The sequence below is a fragment of the Primulina tabacum genome, chromosome 12, assembly GCF_025594145.1.
Source record: "Primulina tabacum isolate GXHZ01 chromosome 12, ASM2559414v2, whole genome shotgun sequence".
In the NCBI taxonomy this organism is placed as follows: Eukaryota; Viridiplantae; Streptophyta; class Magnoliopsida; order Lamiales; family Gesneriaceae; genus Primulina; species Primulina tabacum.
Window position 1 is genome coordinate 32,820,778 of NC_134561.1, and position 16,869 is coordinate 32,837,646.

Below are 16,869 nucleotides of genomic sequence, written 5' to 3' on the forward strand. Positions count from 1 at the left end.
CAAAGTGTAGGGTTTGGGGTGGTTTGCATATCATATATATTAATTAAACTCTTAATTAAACTTAAGCCCATTAAGCCCACTAGTGCTTGATTTGGATTTAATTAATATATTAAAAATTATTTTGCTTAAATAAATTTGTAAATTTATTAGCCGGGTTGCCAAAACGTTCGCGTTTTTGTTAAAAATCCAACACCGATAAAAACTTCGTCCCGTCGTATAAAATCACCTCAAAACCCCTTATTTTCAAAATAAGAAAAAGCATCACCCATATTTTAAATAATTAAAAATAATTAACCGATAAAAACATTTTCTATTTTTCAGTCCTCGGTCTCCGTTCCTCGATCGCAACTCGAATAACCTTTAAAAATACAGTTTTATGCAACAATGTAGAAAAATATATTTTAAACATGTCAATATGCACAACATAATTAATTAATGCAATTAAAACATCTAATTAAAATACACAAAGAATTTAATAATTCGCATGCATGTGGTTCGCGTGGACTCTTTTCAAAACTATTTGAAAATATTTATATGTCACTCTTTGGTAAAGAGTTGAGAGGATTGGCTCTGCAACTAATATTGTAACAACTTCTTTAGACTCTCTACTTAGGGGTTTTAATTAGTCTGCAGGGAACTGAGAATCATCTGCAAAGATGCACAGCTAAATTGCTCCTTGAACAAGTCTTCGGTTGCTAGCTTATCAGGTCAGCTGTTCGTCAGACGAAACTCATTCATTCTGGGACGTTGGATGATTAAATCACCAGCTGGATTCCAGTTGAGCCTATTCAGAGTTTGCTCGACCAGTTAGTCTGTGAAGAAGTCAAGTTCAAGCAGTTTAACTCATTTCTCTAGCAAAATGAACTCACAACCGATGCAGCGGTTCAAGCAGTCAAGCAACCAGTTGATGGTATATTCAGTTCTGTCGCATAAACCATCTGATATCTGATGTTGTTTAATATATGCTACTGTTGTAGTAATTTTTTCTTGTTCAACTGATGTATGTACTCAGATGTAAATACAAGGAAATTTATTTAAATAAAGATCAAATTTGTTCAGCTGTGTTTCATTGTGACTGAATGGAAATTTCCAAATCTCTTGTCTCTATTGCTTTAATGATTATAATCTCTGAATGAATGACTATATAAATATCTTTCAGATACGAGTTTTTTATTCAGTTTTTGAGGGGGGGATTTTCGTTTTTCCTTCAAATTAAAAGTATTATCAATCAGTTTTAAAATTCAGTTGTTGAGAAAAAATTTTTCCTTTTCATCAACAAAAAAGTAGTTTCTTAATTCTGTCCATCTCTCTTAAGATTTTTCTTTTTTAATTTTTTTTTGTTTTCTAATAGATCTTACCCGAGGCGGTAGAAGGTGTGACGTAGGAGCAGTTGAAGTCTCCGAACATCCATAAACATATCTTGTGTATTTAATTGTTTAACTATTGCTTTTAAATTGTTTGGATCAGTTAGAGTATCCGTCAGTTCAGTAGTCACCATAACTGAACTGATGAATGCAAAAACTAATCTGTCTTTTTTCGGTTATTCAGTTTACATAAGATAAAATATTTTCTATTATAACAGTCTTTTTCACGAAGAATTACTTCGAGTTTCTTCCGCTTGATTTTTAACCAAACTCGATTTAATTCATCGGTGTTAATATTCTTAGAATTGCAGCTCATTGGAGAATACTTTGTTTGAAGCATCCCAAATATGCCCAGCAAACGGTCCTTCAATTGGTATCAGAGCATGTTGTTCTAAGAAGAACATTTGAAGAAAGCTGTGTTATAAAATTTACTTTAAAATAGTGTTAAAAGCTATTTAAAAATATTTCATACTCTTTTCAAAACTATTTGAAAATATTTATATGTCACTCTTTGGTAAAGAGTTGAGAGGATTGGCTCTGCAACTAATATTGTAACCACTTCTTTAGACTCTCTACTTAGGGGTTTTAATTAGTCTGCAGAGGACTGAGAATCATCTGCAAAGATGCACAGCTAAATTGCTCCTTGAAAAAGTCTTCGGTTGCTAGCTTATCAGGTCAGCTGTTCGTCAGATGAAGCTCATTCATTCTGGGACGTTGGATGATTAAATCATCATCTGCATTCCAGTTGAGCCTCGTCAGAGTCTGCTCGACCAGTTAGTCTGCGAAGAATTCAAGTTCAAGCAGTTTAACTCATTTCTCTAGCAAAATGAACTCACAACCGATGCAGCGGTTCAAGCAGTCAAGCAACTAGTTGATTGTATATCCAGTTCTGTCGCATAATGTAATGCTCGAGATTTTATCCGTTTAATCCGACATTATTAATTGATGAATTGATATGATTATAGAAGGACCACTCCGAGACAAGAAATTTGGAAAGCATGAGTATTGCAAGTGTGAGACCAGAAGGTCTCGCGCATATGCGCGGAGACGAGGCGCGCATATGCGCGAGCTGCTATATGCCGAGGCAGAAGACCTCGCGCATATGCGCGAGACTAGGCACGCATATGCGCGAGCATATGAAATGCGAAAGTGCCGAGACAGTAGGTCACGCATATGCGCGAGCATATGAAATGCGAAAGTGCCGAGACAGTAGGTCTCGCGCATATGCGCGAGGATGGGGCGCGCATATGCGCGAGCAAATGAATTGTTATGCGCCGAGACAGTAGGTCTCGCGCATATGCGCCGGTGATGGACGCGCATATGCGCGAGACGTGCAGTAAGAAGATTGAGCCACATGTCTTTGCCATGCATATAATATGTACACATTCATTTCAATTCAGAACTCAGCCAAGAAAGAAATAACTCTAGGGAAGCTTCAAGTTTTCTTCTGATTTTAAGAATTGTGATTGTACAAGATCCAACCGTCTGATTTTCGATCCAAGCATAGTTTTGTGTTCTTCTCGACAAGAGCTTCAAAAGTATGTGAGTTTATTTACTTTTCAGCATGGTTCGAAAATTTATTATTGGGGGAATCATAATTTGAATTATATTATGTGTTCCTGAGATTGTAGTAATCGTATAACCGAAATCGAATCGAAGAACGGACACCGTATGCAATTGTTATCATTTTCCAGATTTTCTTTGTTTGAGATTATGCAGATTTTGAGAATATCAGCTTGTGTTTGTTATGATTATGAGTTGTTGAGATTGGTGTCTATTGATATTGAGTTGCCGGGGTATTTCGAGATTGTGCCGTTATGCCGTCGAAACGTAATTAGATTGAGAATTCTTGTGTTGGGTTGTATATTGATATTGTACATCTCGAACATGTTTTTCCAAATTGATATTGCAACTTGAAGTAGAGAATTCAACTTCAGAATTGGTAAAAGAACGAGTCAAAGCCAAACCCCGAGAAAAGAAAGATATAAATCAATGTCAAACCGGGAGAAATAACTCGAGTAAGAGATAGCTTGAGTTTCCTAAAACAACATACTTTATTGTAATTACTTTGATGCTTGCAATTCATGAGATTGATATGCTTAGTCTATTGAGTTATAGCAAAGCATGTATTGAGTCTTTGGCAGAGGTGCCAAGTCACTGGACGTTGGTTGATATCGATGTGCTTAGGAGTAGATCGACTCCTATTGTAGAGATTCGATATAGCGGGCCAATGTCTGGGAATAAGAACGTACCACCATTTAGCTGGGAAGAGTAGGTGGGAGACTTGTTACGTTCTTATTCAACCGGGATCCCTAGATAAGAGTCGAGTCAAGAATAAGAGTTAAAGAGTTTGATTTATGGCTTTGTATCGATTTATGATTTTGTAGACTACGATGCATATTGTTTTACGTATGTTATATGCTTTTGTATATGTTATATGAAATGCATGTATACGTTGTTTATACTGGGAAGATATTTTTCACCGGAGTTATCCGGCTGTTGTTGTGTTTGTATGTTTGCATGACAACAGGTGGGACAGGATCAGGGTCGAGAAGAGCTTGATAGATCGAGATTAGAGTGGAGATCCGGGCCTAGATGTAGAACTGGTTTTCAACGCTTGATATGTAGTGGATGAACATTAGTGTGTTATGATTGTATATTGTACAAGATTTGTACTTTGGATCTTGTTGTAGGTATTAAACTTGATCTTGTAATTTGAATTAGATAGGACCTAACTTGTTGTAGAAATTTGTACACTTGTTTATAAAGTGTTCAACATTTAAAAAAAAATTTACGACCCGGTTTATTTAATTGGTACAATTAATCCTGATGATGATTGAAAAGAATGGGTTAGCGTCCGGGTCCCCACACATAAACCAACTGATATCTGATGTTGTTTAATATATGCTACTGTTGTAGTAATTTTTTCTTGTTCAACTGATGTATTTACTCAGATGTAAATACAAGGAAATTTATTTAAATATACATCATATTTGTTCAGCTTTGTTTCATTGTGACTGAATGGACATTTCCAAATCTCTTGTCTATATTGCTTGAATGATTATAATATCTGAATGAATGACTATATAAATATCTTTCAGATACGGGTTTTTTATTCATTTTTGAGGGGGAGATTTTCGTTTTTCCTTCAAACTAAAAGTATTATCAATCAGTTTTAAAATTCAGTTGTTGAGAAAAATTCTTTTATTTCATCAACTGAAAAGTAGTTTCTTAATTCTGTCCATCTCTCTTAAGATTTTTCTTTTTTAATTTTTTTTTTGTTTTCAAAATTCCTTTAATTCAGTTATAAAGGGGGAGCTTTATTTGTTTGAATATACTAACCCTTGAACTGAATATTTTGCGCTTAACTGCTTAGGTTTTGTAATCATCAAAAAAGGATAAATTGTTGGAACTTTTCAAGTTCGCAATCTTGATTTTGATGATAACAAAACTTGTTAATTGTGTTACTAATAATCTACCTTAGTGTGCAGCATCTAGGATCACTCACGAGACGTTTACATCGCAAACTGAAGACCCAACTGATCGCACAAAATGAATCAGTCTAACTGATTACGTCAATTGAGCAGTCCAACTGATTGTCCAGTTGATAGGTGGTTCAGCAGGAGAACCTCAGAAGCCTGGCCAACCGAAGGAGTGTTCAACTGATGAAGAAACCCAGCTAACCAGTCCAACTGAACAAGAGTGAAATAAGTTCAAATGACGAGTCAACTGATTTCACCAGCCCAACTGAAAGATTAGTTCAACTGACCAGTTCGAAGCATCAATCAGAATCTTTCAGTTATGGATGAAGACAAACTCTCTCAAGTGGAATCCAGCTGTACGTGAAGGTACAAAGCCATTATGCAGTCAAAGGACAATAATGGACGTTGCATCAGAGCATTAAAGACAAAACGTTTCAGAAGGGCAGTCGAAAAGTCGAGACACAAAGTCCAAGAAACGAATTCAAGATGCAACGGATACAACCAATGAGTCTCACTGTACGATCAGTTTTCCCGCCTATATAAAGAGAAGATCAGTGAAGACTCAACAATAATATAACAACAAGAAGAAGAATAAGAAGTGAAAAAGCTTTTAAACATATACGAGAGAAAAGAAAGGGCACGCACATTGCACACCAGCTTTCAGAAGCAATCAACCCAGAGGGAAATCTTCACAGTTATATCAGCTTAGATTAGAAGCTTATTTCCCTCAGTGTGTGAGAACATCCTTGTTAAGTTCTCACACAAACACTCTCATTCACTCAAATACAGTCTTGCACAAAGACGTTAAACTTGTGTATGTAGTCTTTCTCACATAGACATTAAAGAAATGTTGACTGGAAGGTGCTGCCTTCAGTCTAGTCTAGGAGTTCAGTTTAGGCAGTGGGTAAGTCCTAGCTGAGTGGGTTTGTACAAAGAATTGTATAAATCAAAATCTTGTAGTAGATCTTACCCGAGGCGGTAGAAGGTGTGACGTATGAGCAGTTGAAGTCTCCGAACATCCATAAACATATCTTGTGTATTTAACTGTTTAACTATTGCTTTCAGACTGTTTGGATCAGTTAGAGTATCCGTCAGTTCAATTGTCACCGTAACTGAACTGATGAATGCAAAAACTAATATGTCCCTTTTCGGTTATTCTGTTTACGTAAGATAAATTTTTTTCTAATATAACAGTTTTCTTCACGAAGGATTACTTCGAGTTTCTTCCGCTTGGTTTTTAACCAAACTCGATTTAATTCATCGGTGTTAATATTCTTAGAACACGAGCTATTGCAGCTCATTGGAGAATACTTTGTTTGAAGCATCCCAAAGATGTCCAACAAACGGTCCTTCAGTCGGATTCAGATAGGATTTCATTTTCTTCATCTTCATCATCGTTTATTCTATTCATAATCATCCACATCAACATCGTCATCCTCATCTTTATTTCTATTGGGTATTCAAATTCATCAATATCTTCATACTCGTCGGAAGATTGTTATTCATACTCTACCAAAATTTCATATTACCACATGTAATTACATTTTCTCAAATTTGAATTATTTCGAGTTAAATGGGGATATTTACTAAATTGTTGAGAAAAACAAAGAAAAAAATAAATATAAAAATTACCAAATTAAACATTATAGAAGAAATAACAAAAAATTAGAAACAATTTATCCTAACATCATTATCCTACAAAATTGACATCAACTCAAAACTACTAATTTTTTAATTCTATACAATTAATATCGTTCAACAAAAGTATGATAGAATTAACATCATAGTCGGAAAAATCATATATATATATATGTATGTATGTATATGTATATGTATATGTTTGTGTATACATATATTAATTTAATCGGGTATTCGACTCGCGTATGAGTAGGATTCTTTAAGACCTGCATGCATCTCCATACTCGAAAATCCTCATACTGGATTATCTATTTATTTAATCGGGTAAAACTTTTCCTCCACACCATGTTCTATTCAGGTCAGGTATCGGATTCTCCGTCAGATTCTGAGTAAATTGTCATCCCTAATGTTTATTGGATCAGATCAATCTGGAATAAGTCTTATTTGATCTTGTTCAACTCGAAACCGATTTAATTAGTTTTGAATTAAACTAAATTCGTCATGAGTATCGAACCAGATTGAGTTGCTTGAAAACGAATTCAGATTTTAATCCGGTCTAGTTGAATATGATTTAATAACAATATTTTTTTTATCAATTTGCTTCATAATTAACTCCTTATACGTTAGTAATTGGAATAAAATAAAACAACGATTCTAATTATATTTTAATATGGTTCACTTTGATTTCGGTTTCGGATTGAGTTAAACTTATAATCCAATACATTCAATCCAGATTAATATTCGTTTATCTCACGATACAAAACTAGTGTAATCTTTTCAGGATCCGGTTTAATAACGTCCCCGGAAATCGCCTCACATATGCTCTATATCAGGGACCAAATATTTTAATGTATGGACGAGTCCCGATAGATTGGTTCAATTTTTATTTTTTTTATATAAATCTTGCACGTTTACAAAGTTTTTTCTTGCCAAGTAAGACAAAATCGTTGGAAAAAACCTAAGTTCTAAACCATGCAACCAAGGAAAAATGTGCTTGTTGTCCAACTCATACAACTTGAGCATGTCGTCCAAGAATTTAATATGGTCCTTCCAGCGGCCACCCCCTTTGTTAAAGTCGCCTAATAGACCAAGACCTTATCTATTAATTTACCATCACAAAAATTGATTGAATATAACTTTCAAGATTATTCAAACATTTCTTGAATAAATAGGCTACAAAAATTTAAGGCTATGTGAAAATCCTAACTCGAATTACACAAGAATAAAAAGTAATATTTTCGACATAAAAAGTAACATTTTTTCTTAAATGATCCAAATAAAATATTTATCTCTTAATGTTAGACTCGTGATTTTGTTACTTGACAATTCAAGTTGCCACATGGAACTCACATAAATTCTTCTTGTACCACAAGGACAATATCAAATGATTGGGCACCATATGATAAATTAGTAGTAGTCAAAACGGCTAATCATCTATACATCACATTTACCAAAGTTACAAATCATTGAAGAGAAACATCAACAACATTCCATTTGATATATTTCACTTTATGAATCAATTTTTTATATAAAATTGAATTTCATGTAACACAAAATCGAGTACAAATCAGAGACGGATGTATTCTAGGGTTGTACTGGGCTGTAGCTCAGTCCACTTTTTTAATAATTTAGCGACGGTTTTAATTACACCGTCGCTACTAGTGACGGTTTATTCAAACAGTCGCTAATAACAGTCGCTATTAGCGACTGTTTTTTGAAAAACCGTTGCTAATAGCGACGGTTGTTTCAAAAACTGAAGACCCAACTGATCGCACAAAATGAATTAGTCTAACTGATTACGTCAATTGAGCAGTCCAACTGATTGTCCAGTTGATAGGTGGTTCAGCAGGAGAACCTCAGAAGCCTGGCCAACCGAAGGAGTGTTCAACTGATGAAGAAACCCAGCTAATCAGTCCAACTGAACAAGAGTGAAATAAGTTCAAATGACGAGTCAACTGATTTCACCAGCCCAACTGAAAGATTAGTTCAACTGACCAGTTCGAAGCATCAATCAGAATCTTTCAGTTATGGATGAAGACAAACTCTCTCAAGTGGAATCCAGCTGTACGTGAAGGTACAAAGCCATTATGCAGTCAAAGGACAATAATGGACGTTGCATCAGAGCATTAAAGACAAAACGTTTCAGAAGGGCAGTCGAAAAGTCGAGACACAAAGTCCAAGAAACGAATTCAAGATGCAACGGATACAACCAATGAGTCTCACTGTACGATCAGTTTTCCCGCCTATATAAAGAGAAGATCAGTGAAGACTCAACAATAATACAACAACAAGAAGAAGAATAAGAAGTGAAAAAGCTTTTAAACATATACGAGAGAAAAGAAAGGGCACGCACATTGCACACCAGCTTTCAGAAGCAATCAACCCAGAGGGAACTCTTCAGAGTTATATCAGCTTAGATTAGAAGCTTATTTCCCTCAGTGTGTGAGAACATCCTTGTTCAGTTCTCACACACAAACACTCTCATTCACTCAAATACAGTCTTGCACAAAGACGTTAAACTTGTGTATGTAGTCTTTCTCACATAGACATTAAAGAAATGTTGACTGGAAGGTGCTGCCTTCAGTCTAGTCTAGGAGTTCAGTTTAGGCAGTGGGTAAGTCCTAGCTGAGTGGGTTTGTACAAAGAGTTGTATAAATCAAAATCTTGTAGTAGATCTTACCCGAGGCGGTAGAAGGTGTGACGTATGAGCAGTTGAAGTCTCCGAACATCCATAAACATATCTTGTGTATTTAACTGTTTAACTATTGCTTTCAGACTGTTTGGATCAGTTAGAGTATCCGTCAGTTCAATTGTCACCGTAACTGAACTGATGAATGCAAAAACTAATATGTCCCTTTTCGGTTATTCTGTTTACATAAGATAAATTTTTTTCTAATATAACAGTTTTCTTCACGAAGGATTACTTCGAGTTTCTTCCGCTTGGTTTTTAACCAAACTCGATTTAATTCATCGGTGTTAATATTCTTAGAACACGAGCTATTGCAGCTCATTGGAGAATACTTTGTTTGAAGCATCCCAAAGATGTCCAACAAACGGTCCTTCAGTCGGATTCAGATAGGATTTCATTTTCTTCATCTTCATCATCGTTTATTCTATTCATAATCATCCACATCAACATCGTCATCCTCATCTTTATTTCTATTAGGTATTCAAATTCATCAATATCTTCATACTCGTCGGAAGATTGTTATTCATACTCTACCAAAATTTCATATTACCACATGTAATTACATTTTCTCAAATTTGAATTATTTCGAGTTAAACGGGGATATTTACTAAATTGTTGAGAAAAACAAAGAAAAAAATAAATATAAAAATTACCGAATTAAACATTATAGAAGAAATAACAAAAAATTAGAAACAATTTATCCTAACATCATTATCCTACAAAATGACATCAACTCAATACTACTAATTTTTTAATTCTATACAATTAATATCGTTCAACAAAAGTATGATAGAATTAACATCATCGTGGGAAAAATCATATATATATATATATATATATGTATGTATGTATATGTATATGTTTGTGTATACATATATTAATTTAATCGGGTATTCGACTCGCGTATGAGTAGGATTCTTTAAGACCTGCATGCATCTCCATACTTGAAAATCCTCATACTGGATTATCTATTTATTTAATCGGGTAAAACTTTTCCTCCACACCATGTTCTATTCAGGTCAGGTATCAGATTCTCCGTCAGATTCTGAGTAAATTGTCATCCATAATGTTTATTGGATCAGATAAATCTGGAATAAGTCTTATTTGATCTTGTTCAACTCGAAACCGATTTAATTAGTTTTGAATTAAACTAAATTCGTCATGAGTATCGAACCAGATTGAGTTGCTTGAAAACGAATTCAGATTTTAATCCGGTCTAGTTGAATATGATCTAATAACAATATTTTTTTTATCAATTTGCTTCATAATTAACTCCTTATACGTTAGTAATTGGAATAAAATAAAAAAACGATTCTAATTATATTTTAATATGGTTCACTTTGATTTCGGTTTCGGATTGAGTTAAACTTATAATCCAATACATTCAATCCAGATTAATATTCGTTTATCTCACGATACAAAACTAGTGTAATCTTTTCAGGATCCGGTTTAATAACGTCCCCGGAAATCGCCTCACATATGCTCTATATAAGGGACCAAATATTTTAATGTATGGACGAGTCCCGATAGATTGGTTTAATTTTTATTTTTTTATATAAATCTTGCACGTTTACAAAATTTTTTCTTGCCAAGTAAGACAAAATCGTTGGAAAAAACCTAAGTTCTAAACCATGCAACCAAGGAAAAATGTGCTTGTTGTCCAACTCATACAACTTGAGCATGTCGTCCAAGAATTTAATATGGTCCTTCCAGCGGCCACCCCCCTTGTTAAAGTCGCCTAATAGACCAAGACCTTATCTATTAATTTACCATCACAAAAATTGATTGAATATAACTTTCAAGATTATTCAAACATTTCTTGAATAAATAGGCTACAAAAATTTAAGGCTATGTGAAAATCCTAACTCGAATTACACAAGAATAAAAAGTAATATTTTCAACATAAAAAGTAACATTTTTTCTTGAATGATCCAAATAAAATATTTATCTCTTAATGTTAGACTCGTGATTTTGTTATTTGACAATTCAAGTTGCCACATGGAACTCACATAAATTCTTCTTGTACCACAAGGACAATATCACATGATTGGGCACCATATGATAAATTAGTAGTAGTCAAAACGGCTAATCATCTATACATCACATTTACCAAAGTTACAAATCATTGAAGAGAAACATCAACAACATTCCATTTGATATATTTCACTTTATGAATCAATTTTTTATATAAAATTGAATTTCATGTAACACAAAATCGAGTACAAATCAGAGACGGATGTATTCTAGGGTTGTACTAGGCTGTAGCTCAGCCCACTTTTTTAATAATTTAGCGACGGTTTTTCAAAACCGTCGCTAATATTTGCGACGGTTTTAGTAAAACCGCCGCCAATGTGGATCGACGACGGTTTTAACTACACCGTCGCTACTAGTGACGGTTTATTCAAACAGTCGCTAATAACAGTCGCTATTACAATGTTTTTCCTTTCTTTGCAGTAGATTGATATTCCATTTTGAAATAGTTCAATTTATAATCCTAAACAAGAATAAAATAATTATTAAACAAATAAACAAGTAATAGTCAATCAACAACTCAACAACAAACAATCAAGAAACCACAAATCACACACTGAGAAGCTATAAAAAACAAAATAAAAAATGTATAGCCGATTCTTACCTGGATTGTTGCCTTGCCGATGAGCAATTCGATTTCTTCGGGAGTCCGCAATTCTATTCTGTCGCTAAAGGGCTTGGGAATTGGGAGAGAAATTTTGTAGAATTGAGGTGGAGCGGATCAGAGGATATGGGATGAATTTGGTCTCATCCTTGTAAATGGACGGGACTTAATTGAACTAAGACATTGATGTACGACGGTTTTTGAAAAGCGACGGTTTTTCAAAAAACAGTCGCTATTAGCGACTGTTTGAATAAACCGTCACTAGTAGCTACGGTGTAATTAAAACCGTCGCCGATCCACATCGGCGGCGGTTTTACTAAAATCGTCGCAAATATTAGCGACGGTTTTTGAAAAACCGTCGCTAAAATATTAAAAAAGTGGGCTGGCCTACAGCCCAGTACTGTTAATATTGTTAATATTGTCACTTCTTCTACTAAGCGCATTGCTGAATTACATACTGCACAAAGAAATGAAATTGAGTATATGTTGTCAATTGGAGAACGTGATTCTGGAAGTGGTGCAAACCAGATTGGTAATTTGCAACGAGCAGGAGCTACTCGTTGGAGTTCTCACTATGATTCGGTAAAAAGCTTGATAGGTATGTACACTGCAACTTGCAAAGTTTTTGAAGTTCTCAGTAATTATTCTCCAAATGGAAGAGTTAAGACTGAAGTTCGGGGGATTTACAGAAACATGGCAAGCTTTGAATTTGTGTTTATTTTGCACTTAATGCATAAAATTATGAGAACAACAGATACTCTTTGTCAAATTCTTCAAAGAAAATCTCAAGACATTTTGACTGCTATCACATTTGTCACTACTACCAAAACTTGCCTTCAAGAATTTAGAGAATGTGGGTGGAATGAATTTCTTCAGGAAGTTAAAGTTTTTTGCTCAAGAAATGAAATTGATGTACCTGACCTTGATTGTCTATATAAGATTGGACGTTCCTCTCGACAAACTACAATAGAACATCATTACCACTTTGATGTTTTTAATGCAACAATAGATTTCATTTTGATGGAGTTAAATACTCGGTTCAATGAGTCATTGGTGGAACTTCTTTCTCTTAGTACAGCTTTAGATCCTAAAAATTCATTTGACTCATTTAACAGTGATGATATTTGCAAGCTTGCGAAGAAGTTTTATCCTGGAGATTTCACAGATCAAGAAATTGTTGCTTTGGAGTATGAATTGATACATTATAAACTTGATGTGATGCAGAATTTAAAGGTTTCTACACTTGTTGAGTTGTGTCAGCAATTGACCGAGAGTGGACGGTCAAGTGTTTATGTTATGTTGACTAGATTGATTCATCTTGTTTTGACATTACCTGTGTCTACTGCCACTACTGAGCGGGCTTTTTCAGCAATGAAGCATGTGAAGACGGCACTTCGCAATAAAATGGAGGATGACTTTCTTGCCGATTGTTTGACACTCTATATTGAACGAGATTTAGCTAAACATATTGATGTAAATTCTATTATTGATGAATTTTATGTTTTAAAATCTCGTAGGGCACAACTTCGTTGAACGATATAATGTAAATTTTTTTTTAATAATATATAACTTATCATATTGACTTCAAGCCCCCCAACTTTTATTCCTGGATCCGTCCCTGGTACAAATAGCATCGAGTCGATCTATATTTCGAGCCTTATTTGATACTAATGCACCGACACGCGTTGCGTGATTGTATAATATTTTTTTTTATAATTCATGTGGTTTATATTTAAATTAGGATCAAAATATAATTATAAGAAATAGTGAGAGACTACACTGTAATTTTGATATATAAATTAAAAAATAAATAGAAAAATAAAAAAATAAAAAAATGACATCAATAAAAATTGAATCCATAACTTAATTTTTAAGAAACAATGACTCTATCCGCTGAACTACATATAACTTACATTAAATTTTTAATATTTTATTAATATATATAATTATTAAAATAGACCATTATACTAAAGTTAGTTATTTTAAGTGCCTCAAACTTAAAAGAAATAGTATAGATTATGCTTATTTAGTATTATAATCAAAGGGAAACTGTACAAAACCACACACAAGCATATTCTTTCTTGAGCCAGTCAATGGACACGGTACAGGGACCAAGCCCCAGTACCCGTGTAGAATGACAAAAAAGCCCATGTCTAAATTCATAAAATATAATATGAGCTGGGCATTTTAGTCATTTGACTGGCTGGCTCCTATGGCCATTGGGGACAGAAGACAAGGGAAACGGCTTCCTTTTAAGTGCCACCGCGCTCACCTCTGGGGCTTCAATACAAACACAACTTTCTGGTTACTTTGTCGCTTATTCATCCGTTTCCTATATAATTTATTTACATTTTCGGCTTTTCTTCTGGGCATTTCCAAGATTCGTGCTGTTTTTTTCTTGGGTCATAGATTGTTTTGGTTGTCTGGAAGAGACCTGTGCGCATTTCCGCATTCTTGTTATATCAGATTCTTGGATTTTCTAGCGGCGGAGATATCTTCATTTTGGTTTTCTTTCTGTTTTTAATGTTCTGTTTGATCTGAAATTTGGAGAGAAACATGTGGGGTGTGGCGAGGTTTTGGGAGAAAATATGCATGGTGGCAGAAGGGGGATCTCATAATTGTTCCAAGAAGACGGATGATATATGTGGAGATGCCTGTGAGGAGGTAAATCTTCATTTTTGCTTTTCCTGATGATTTAGTTATATGGATGGAAATGTGGGTTTGTTTGGGTTTTTATTATCTTGAATTTCATTTCGGGATTTTTTTCAGTTTGGTGTAAATTGGGGATGCTTGAAATGGGATTCTGGGCCGCGTGTTGACTTTGTGTTTATTGGTCTTTGCGGTGTGTTTTTCCTTTATTCATCAAAATAATGGGTTAAAGTTTCTTGAAAATTGATAGTTGAAAAGTTAATCTGGATTTATGGGGCCTGCTGGTAGGAAAAGTGTGAATTTTTTTTGTCAAATAAAGTATTGAAAATTGTGTTATAATGTTTTAATTAATGTGGATTTATCAAGTTCTCCACTGATATCCTATGTTCTTCAATAATTGTTTGAGCCTTTTTCCCCCTGTGGGCTCGTTTGCACGGTGCTCTTCAATGTTTGTTTATGGATACTTCGTATTTCATTGTAAAGTTTTTCATCCCGGTGTTGTCACCTCTACTACTTTAAAAAAGAAAATAAAAAGTTCATAGGCTTGGATAAATTATTCTGTTCTTTCACATAAACTGGTATATTTTTATTTGCCTGTTAGTTGTTGAAAAACTTTACACAGGTTATCAATGAAATTGCTTGTGTATCTCGTGTTGTGTGAGTGTGGTTCACTAGATTTGTAATTTCTTTGGTATTTGGAACCTGCAGGGCTCGGGAAGGACCTTGAGTTCAAGAATAAAGTGTATATTGCGGGGAATGGATATAAAAACATATCTTTTCCTCTTCGTGTTAGTCCCAACTTGTGTCTTTGTTGTATATGTCCACGGCCAGAAAATCACTTACTTCTTGCGGCCTTTGTGGGAATCGCCGCCTAAACCTTTCCGTGAAAGACCACACTACTATCATGAGAATGTGTCGATGGAGAATCTATGTAAACTTCATGGATGGGGAATAAGGGAGTCTCCTAGGCGTGTTTTTGATGCCGTATTGTTTAGCAATGAGGTAGATATCCTCAAGATACGATGGAAGGAGTTGTACCCTTATGTGACCGAATTTGTACTTCTTGAGTCAAATTCGACATTCACTGGTCTCCCTAAACCTCATGTGTTTTCATCTGTCCGAGATCGATTTCAATTTGTTGAGCCACGGCTAACTTATGGGCAAGTTCCGGGGAGATTCAATAAAGGAGAAAATCCATTTGTCGAGGAAGCGTATCAGAGGCTTGCATTGGATTATCTTCTTAAACAAGCTGGTATTCAGGATGACGACTTGTTGATAATGTCTGATGTTGATGAGATTCCAAGTCGACACACTATTAATCTGTTAAGGTGGTGCGATGAAATACCTCATATCCTCCATCTTCGGTTAAAGAACTATCTCTATTCATTCGAGTTTCTGCTCGACGACAGTAGCTGGAGAGCTTCAGTTCATGTGTATCATTCGGGAAAGACACGATATGCACACTATCGGCAATCTGATGAAATCTTGGCGGATGCAGGGTGGCATTGTAGCTTTTGCTTTAGGCACACTAGTGAGTTTAGATTCAAGATGAAAGCTTATAGCCATGTGGATCGGGTGAGATTCGCACATTTTCTGAATCCTAAGAGACTTCAGAGAGTAATTTGTAAGGGAGCTGATTTATTCGATATGCTACCAGAAGAACACACTTTCCGGAAAATCATCGGAAAAATGGGACCTATCCCACATTCCTACTCAGCTGTTCATCTTCCCGCATATCTCCTGGAGAGGGCCGATGCTTATAAGTATCTCTTGCCTGGGAACTGCATGAGAGAAAACGATTGAACTAGTATAAATGGTCCGAATCTGTGCTAGCTTTGTAAACTGTGGAGAGTATATAACAATTGCTCCCGGTGTGAAAAGTTTCCTCCTTACATAGAATGATGACACTGAGACGTGTTGCTCCCGTTTATGACAAAGCCATATTTCCGGCTTAGTCCACATTACTCTCTGTCAATGTTTTTCGGGGCATGTTCTTAGATTACAAGGCCGAATTTTGTACATAAAGTCTATGTAGAGTTGGTTTTCATTCTAATAGATGGATCATCCTGTGTTCCGATTGCTGCGACACAAACCGGCTACGACTCGGGTGCTCATTACTCCCTTTGTAATGACACAAGACATCGTCCTATTCCCTCAAAGAGGTTCTTTGTTGTTCTTGATGTTCCTCGTTTTTGGAAATTTTTTCATAGGGGACTAAATTATTCAGAAGTCATCTGTTTTTCTCCTGCAAGTGCCTTCTTGTTCTTGATGTTCCTCGTGCAAGAATAGTTATAATAATTCTAAAAAGTCAATGGAAAAAAAGAATCGGATACCGTTTTTAATGATTCGTTAAGGTTTTGCTGTTGTTCAGGGCTGGCATGTCAGAAAATATCACGGAAGTAACCGTTGACT

General features: G+C 35.1%; 2 protein-coding genes across 2 annotated transcripts; both read left to right on the forward strand.

Annotated features, from left to right (window-relative positions):
* Positions 1-12,291: 12,291 nt before the first annotated feature.
* On the forward strand, positions 12,292-14,349 carry LOC142520359 (uncharacterized). The gene is made up of 2 exons (XM_075623353.1): positions 12,292-13,281; positions 14,218-14,349. The coding sequence occupies exons 1-2, from the start codon at positions 12,292-12,294 to the stop codon at positions 14,347-14,349; spliced, it is 1,122 nt and encodes a 373-aa protein (XP_075479468.1).
* Positions 14,024-16,799, forward strand: LOC142520935 (uncharacterized). The gene is made up of 2 exons (XM_075624098.1): positions 14,024-14,472; positions 15,166-16,799. Exons 1-2 carry the CDS (start codon positions 14,365-14,367, stop codon positions 16,258-16,260), a joined length of 1,203 nt encoding a protein of 400 aa, XP_075480213.1. The 5' UTR covers positions 14,024-14,364; the 3' UTR covers positions 16,261-16,799.
* The last annotated feature ends 70 nt before the right edge of the window (positions 16,800-16,869 follow it).